Genomic DNA, 7,246 nt, shown 5'->3' with positions numbered 1-7,246 from the left:
AGTACTGCCTCTCCGACAGTGCGGCGCTCCCTCAGTACTGCCCCTCCGACAGTGCCATGCTCCCTCAGTACTGCCTCTCCGACAGTGCGGCGCTCCCTCAGTACTGACCCTCCGACAGTGCAGCGCTCCCTCAGTACCGCCCCTCCGACAGTGCGGCGCTCCCTCAGTACTGCCCATCCGACAGTGCGGCGCTCCCTCAGTACTGCCCCTCCGATTTTGCGGCGCTCCCTCAGTACCGCCCCTCCGACAGTGCGGTTCTCCCTCAGTACTGCCCCTCCGACAGTGCGGCGCTCCCTCAGCACTGCCCCTCCCACAGTGCGGCGCTCCATCAGTACCGCCCCTCCGACAGTGCGGCGCTCCCTCAGTACCGCCCCTCCGACAGTGCGGCGCTCCCTCAGTACTGTCCCTCCGACAGTGCGGCGCTCCCTCAGCACTGCCCCTCCCACAGTGCGGCGCTCCCTGGGAAGATATTACACCACCCGCTGAAACGTAGCTGCACCCTCACCCACCGCACAAAGAGTTTGTCTCCCTCCCAGCGTTGTACACAGGAAAAAGACGCCATGAATCATTTAAAGAGCCATGTTTTTTATCGCAGCGAGTTGTCGTGATCTGGAACGCGCTGCCTCAAAGGGCGGTGGGAGCAGATTCAATAGTAACTTTCAAAAGGGGAATTGGATCAATACCTGAAGAGGAAAAATTCACAGGGCTACGGGGGAAAGAGCAGGGGGGGAGAGAGTGGGACTAATTGGAGAGCTTGTTCAAAGGGCCGGCACAGGCTCGATGGGCCGAATGGCCCCCTCCTGTGCCGAGAGATTCTATTACAGTAAAAACATTCTTATTCAATTGCAATCTAATGGGCTTTTTCTTCCCCTGTTTTTTTTTATATACAGCTAATCCCTCTCTTCTTCTTCATCGGCCTGGGCTCAGGATCTGCCTCGCTGTACCTGCTGCGCCTGGCAATATTCAACCCCGATGTCATGTACGTACACGTTAGGGGAGACGGGAACTATCTCCACCGGACTCCGATGCAAACGTCCCGCAGACACGATTGAAAGAAGGGAACGAACTCCTGTTTCTCCCGCCCCCTTTTCCCCACCTCAGGACGTCCCAAAGCGCTTCACAGCCAATGAAGTACTTTATTTTTGAAGTGTGGTCACTGTTGTAATGTGGGAAACGCAGCAGGCAATTTGCGCACAGCAAGCTCCCACATGGAGCAATGTGATAAATGACCAGATCATCTGTTTTTTAGTGATGTTGGTTGAGGGATAAATATTGGCCCCAGGACACCAGGGAGAACTCCCCCCTGCTCTTCTTCGAAATAGTGGCCGCGGGATCTTTTACGTCCACCTGAGAGAGCAGACGGGGCCTCGGTTTAACATCTCATCCGAAAGACGGCGCCTCCGACAGTGCAGTGCTCCCTCAGTACTGCCCCTCCGACAGTGCGGCGCTCCCTCAGTACTGCCCCTCCGACAGTGCGGCGCTCCCTCAGTACTGCCCCTCCGACAGTGCGGTGCTCCCTCATTAGCCCCCTCCGACAGTGCAGTGCTCCCTCAGTACCGCCCCTCCGACTGTGCGGCGCTCCCTCAGTAACGCCCCTCCGACAGTGCGGCGCTCCCTCAGTAACGCCCCTCCGACAGTGCGGCGCTCCCTCAGTAACGCCCCTCCGACAGTGCGGCGCTCCCTCAGTACTGCCCCTCCGACAGTGCGGCGCTCACTCAGTACCGCCCCTCCAACAGTGCGGCACTCCCTCAGTACTGCCCCTCCGACAGTGCGGCGCTCCCTCAGTACCGCCCCTCCGACAGTGCGGCACTCCCTCAGTACCGCCCCTCTGACAGTGCAGCGCTCCCTCAGTACTGCCCCTCCGACAGTGCGGCGCTCCCTCAGTACCACCCCTCCGACAGTGCGGCGCTCCCTCAGTACCGCCCCTCCGACAGTGCGGCGCTCCCTCAGTACTGCCCCTCCGACAGTGCGGCGCTCCCTCAGTACTGGCGCCGGGGAGTGTCGGCCTGGATTATGAGGCTCGAGTCTCTGGAGTGGGAGCTGGAACCAACCACCTTCTGACTCAGAGACGAGAGCGAGTGCTACTCGCTCAGGCACAGATGACGCCTAATGCCAAGTCTCGCTAACCGAGCTCGCGCCTCAATGGGTCTTACGCCTTATTCCCTCCCCGTGGTGAGGAATCAGCGCCTTCGGAGGGGCGGGGGCGGGGATGTGTGAGTAGGGAGCGGTTTGAGGACAGAGGAATGAAGGAACGCTGAACTTGTGGTTCTTCTGCTTTCCCTCAGCTGGGACAGGAAGAACAATCCGGAACCCTGGAACAAGCTGAGCCCCACCCACCAGTACAAGGTAGGCCACAGCCATTCACACTTACTGGATACAAGGCCTGAGTTTAATACAGGCTTCACGCCTGTTAAGGAAGTGATAACAAGTCACTTAGAAAATCATAACATGATTAGGCAGAATCAATATGGTTTTATGAAAGGGAAATTGTTGAGTCTGAGTGTTCCAGATATGCTTATTCTAAATCACTGGACACAGACAACAAGAATAACTTAAACAGGTCTTTACTAATCGAAGGTCAGGGCTGAACTGCTTAGCAAATTACTACACAGAGGCCTAGAAATTGAGTGCCCTTAGCGCCGATTTTGCGGCGCTAGAGGGCCTAGCGCTGCATTTGGCGCCGGCGCCGAAATTGCCTGGGGCCCTTCCGCCGCGGTAGACCGGTAGCGCTGCGCCGGCACCGATGACGTCATCGGTGTGCGCAGCGTCCCGGTTGCCATGCCGACGGGCCCCAGCGCCAAAATTCAGTTGCGGCCGCCTCGCCCGTGACAGCCGCAACTAAGACTCTGGCAACAGAGTCTTACAAGTCTTTGCGCCGGCGCATTAAAGGCCCCGCGGCGGCCGGCCGCTTTCCCGCCGGCCGCCTGGCCGCAGCTCCCTCCCCGGACTTCCCCCCCCCCGCCCCCGGAACAGAAGCAAGCCCGGCACTTGTCCGAGGTGCCGGGCTCATTTTTAAAAAGATTTTCGCGGGCCGCGGCCGGGTGCAGGCAGCTCCTCCTTAAGGGAAGGAGGAGGCCTGCACTTCCCGAACCTGCCGCACCGCATCGGGTGCCGCAGCGCCGGAATTGCGGCGCGAAACGGCAGTTAGCGCCGATTTACCGCCGCAAAGACCCTTCAGTAGCGCCGGCAGCCGTTTGGGCGCGGCCCTGCTGAATTTTTGGCGCGCGCAGGGGGACTTAGCGCCGGCACTAACTTCCGGCGCTAAAGCCCTGGCTAAGCCAAAACTCAATTTCTAGGTCACTGTTTATATACCGGTGTGGTCACCACCGGTACTACAATATACAGTAGCCAAGAGAAAGTAGTCCATCTCTTAAGGTAGTCTCTTAAGGTGGTACAGGTTACATACACCACAGAAATCATGTTTATTAGAGTTTTTTGAGGATGTATCTAGCAGGGTAGATAAAGGGGAACCAGTGGATGTAATATATTTGGATTTCCAAAAGGCATTCGATAAGGTGCCACATAAAAGGTTATTACACAAGACTAGGGCTCATGGGGTTGGGGGTAATATAGTAGCATGGATAGAGGATTGGTTAACGGACAGAAAACAGGGAGTAGGGATAAACGGATCTTTGTCAGGTTGGCAGGCTGTAACTAGTGGGGTGCCGCAAGGATCAGTGTTGGGGCCTCAGCTATTTACAATCTACATTAATGATCTAGATGAAGGGACCGAGTGTAATGTGTCCAAGTTTGCTGCTGATACAAAGCTAGGTGGGACAGTAAGCTGTGAGGAGAACACAGAGAGCCTGCAAAGGGATATAGATAGACTGAGTGAGTGGGCAGTAAGGTGGCAGATGGAGTATAATGTAGGGAAATGTGAGGTTATTCACTTTGGTAGGAAGAATAGAACAACAGAATATTGTTTAAATGGTGAGAAACTTTCAAATGTTGGTGTTCAGAGAGATTTGGGTGTCCCCGTGCAAGAAACACAGAAAGCTAGCATGCAGGTACAGCAAGCAGTAAGGAAGGCAAATGGCATGTTGGCCTTTATTGCAAGGGGGTTGGAGTATAAGAGTGAGGAAGTCTTGCTCCAATTGTACAGGGCCTTGGTGAGACCACACCTGGAGTACTGGGCACAGTTCTGGTCTCCTTATCTAAGGAAGGGTATACTTGCCTTGGAGGCGATGCAACGAAGGTTCACTAAATTGATTCCTGCGATGAGAGGGCTGTCCTATGATGAGATTGAGTAGAATGGGCCGATACTCTCTGGAGTTTAGAAGAATGAGAGGTGATCTCATTGAAACATACAAGATTCTGAGGGGGATTGACAGGGTAGATGCTGAGAGGCTGTTTCCCCCTGGCTGGGGAGTCTAGAACCAGGGGTCACAGTCTCAGGATAAGGGGTCGGCCATTTAGGACTGAGATGAGGAGGAATTTCTTCACTCAGAGGGCGGTGAATCTTTGGAATTCTCTGCCCCAGAGGGCTGTGGAGGCTCAGTCGTTGAGTATATTCAAGGCTGAGATCGATAGATTTTTGGACTCTAGGGGAATCGAGGGATATGGGGATCGGGCAGGAAAGTGGAGTTGAGGTCGATGATCAGCCATGATCTCATTGAATGGCGGAGCAGGCTCGAGGGGCCGAATGGCCGACGCCTGCTCCTAATTCTTACGTTCTCAATAACCACGGCTCGTTTATTTTTCTTTCCCAACCCACCCCCGCCGACGGAACAGTTCCTGGCGGTCCAGACTGACTACAGCAAGCTGAAGAAGGATGGTCCGGACTTCTAGAGACTGCGATGGCGGCACACACCCCGACTGCCAAACCTCACCGATAACGTAACTCCCCCTCCGTCCAATCAGCCCCATTTCTACTGTCACACCCGCCCCCCCAACCTCGAGAGTCTTAACACAGCATGAGGCAAACCTTTTTACGATTTTTGGATGAAGCTTTTAATATGTAACACGAATAAAGTTTTCAGCAAGAGGAATATGTCTGTCGTCTCTTCACTCCCGCAGGTTTCTAACCAAGGTATACGGAGACCAGAACTGTGCACAGTGCTCCAAGTGTGGTCTAACCAAGGTACATGGAGACCAGAGTTGTGCACAGTGCTCCAAGTGTGGTCTAACCAAGGTATATGGAGACCAGACTGTGCACAGTGCTCCAAGTGTGGTCTAACCAAGGTATATGGAGACCAGAACTGTGCACGGTGCGCCAAGTGTGGTCTAACCAAGGTATATGGAGACCAGAACTGTGCACAGTACTCCCAGTGTGGTCTAACCAAGGTATATGGAGACCAGAACTGAGCACGGTGCTCCAAGTGTGGTCTAACCAAGGTATACGGAGACCAGAACTGTGCACGGCGTTCCAAGTGTGGTCTAACCAAGGTATATGGAGACCAGAACTGTGCACAGTGCTCCAAGTGTGGTCTAACCAAGGTATATGGAGACCAGAACTGTGCACAGTGCTCCAAGGCTGGTGTTACCCAGATATATGGAGACCAGAACAGTGCACAGTGCTCCAAGTGTGGTCTAACCAAGGTACATGGAGACCAGAACAGTGCACAGTGCTCCAAGTGTGATCTAACAAAGGTATAGGGAAACCAGAACTGAGCACAGTGCTCCAACTGTGGTCTAACCAAGGTATACGGAGACCAGAACTGTGCACAGTGCTCCAAGTGTGGTCTAACCAAGGTTTATGGAGACCAGAACTGTGCACAGTGCTCCAAGTGTGGTCTAACCAAGGTATATGGAGACCAGAACTGTGCACAGTGTTCCAAGTATGGTCTAACCAAGGTATACGGAGACCAGAACTGTGCACAGTGCTCCCAGTGTGGTCTAACCAAGGTATACGGAGACCAGAACTGTGCACAGTGCTCCAAGTGTGATCTAACCAAGGTATATGGAAACCAGAACTGTGCACAGTGCTCCAAGTGTGGTCTAACCAAGGTATACGGAGACCAGAACTGTGCACAGTGCTCCAAGTGTGGTCTAACCAAGGTATATGGAGACCAGAACTGTGCACAGTGCTCCAAGTGTGGTCTAACCAAGGTATATGGAGACCAGAACTGTGCACAGTGCTCCAAGTGTGGTCTAACCAAGGTATATAGAGACCAGAACTGTGCACAGTGCTCCAAGTCCGGTCTAACCAAGGTATACGGAGACCAGATGGTTAAAGTAATTGGTGAACATCAGTGGTCCCAGCACCGATCCCCGTGGAGCACCCCTTCCCACCTTTTGCCAGGCTGAGTAACTAGCCTTGACCCTTACTCCCTGTTTTCTGTTCTGTAGCCTGCTAGTTACCCCGACTCCACATTCTCTAATCGCGGTCATGAGTCTACTGTGCTGTACCTCCCACCTTACACCCTCTGTCAACTTCAGGTCATCCAGAACTCCATCTGCCCAGTGTCCTAACTCGCACCGAGCCCCGTTCACCCATCGACCCAGCCCCTGTGCTCGCTGACGTACACTGGCTCCCGATCCGGCAACGCCTTGATTTCAAAATTCTCACCTTTGTGATTAAATTCCCCCATGGCCTTCTCACCCCCCTCCCTATCTGTGTAGTCTCCTCCAGCCCCTACAACCCTCTCTATCTCTGTAACTTCCTCCAGCCCCTACAGCCCTCCCTATCTCTGTAACCGCCTCCAGCCCCTACAACCCTCCCTATCTTTGTAACCTCCTCCAACCCGTACAACCCACCCTATCTTTGTAATCTCCTCCAGCCCTTACAACCCTCTCTATCTCTGTAACCGCCTCCAGCCCCTACAACCCTCCCTATCTCTGTAACCTCCTCCAGCCCCCTACAACCCTCCCTATCTCTGTAACTTCCTCCAGCCCCTACAACACTCCCTATCTCTGTAACCGCCTCCAGCCCAAACAACACTCCCTATCTCTGTAACCACCTCCAGCCCCGACAACCCTCCCTATCCCTGTAACCTCCTCCAGCCCCCTACAACCCTCCCTATCTCTGTAACCTCCTCCAGCCCCCTACAACCCTCCCTATCTCTGTAACCTCCTCCAGCCCCTACAACCCTCCCTATCTCTGTAACCTCCTCCAGCCCCCTACAATCCTCCCTATCTCTGTAACCTCCTCCAGCCCCTACAACCCTCCCTATCTCTGTAACCTCCTCCAGCCCCTACAACCCTCTCTATCTCTGTAACTTCCTCCAGCCCCTACAACCCTCCCAATCTCTGTAACATCCTCCAGCCCCCTACAACCCTCCCTATCTCAGTAACCTCCTCCAGCCCC

At 54.3% G+C, this 7,246-nt stretch overlaps 1 protein-coding gene across 1 annotated transcript in view; it reads left to right on the top strand.

Annotated features, from left to right (window-relative positions):
• LOC147097171 (cytochrome c oxidase subunit FA4) overlaps positions 1-4,988 on the top strand; it is a 7,030-nt gene extending 2,042 nt beyond the window's left edge. Inside the window, exons 2-4 of the mRNA XM_085973052.1 lie at positions 891-979; positions 2,286-2,346; positions 4,732-4,988. Coding sequence (XP_085829178.1) covers positions 891-979; positions 2,286-2,346; positions 4,732-4,788 — 207 coding nt within the window. The 3' untranslated portion in view covers positions 4,789-4,988. The remainder of the gene's footprint in view (positions 1-890; positions 980-2,285; positions 2,347-4,731) is intronic.
• Positions 4,989-7,246: the final 2,258 nt, after the last annotated feature.

The sequence above is a fragment of the Somniosus microcephalus genome, chromosome 33, assembly GCF_052327205.1.
Source record: "Somniosus microcephalus isolate GS21.2 chromosome 33, FLI_Smic_1.0, whole genome shotgun sequence".
Taxonomy (NCBI): domain Eukaryota; kingdom Metazoa; phylum Chordata; class Chondrichthyes; order Squaliformes; family Somniosidae; genus Somniosus; species Somniosus microcephalus.
This window is presented reverse-complemented; position numbering and strand designations above follow the sequence as displayed.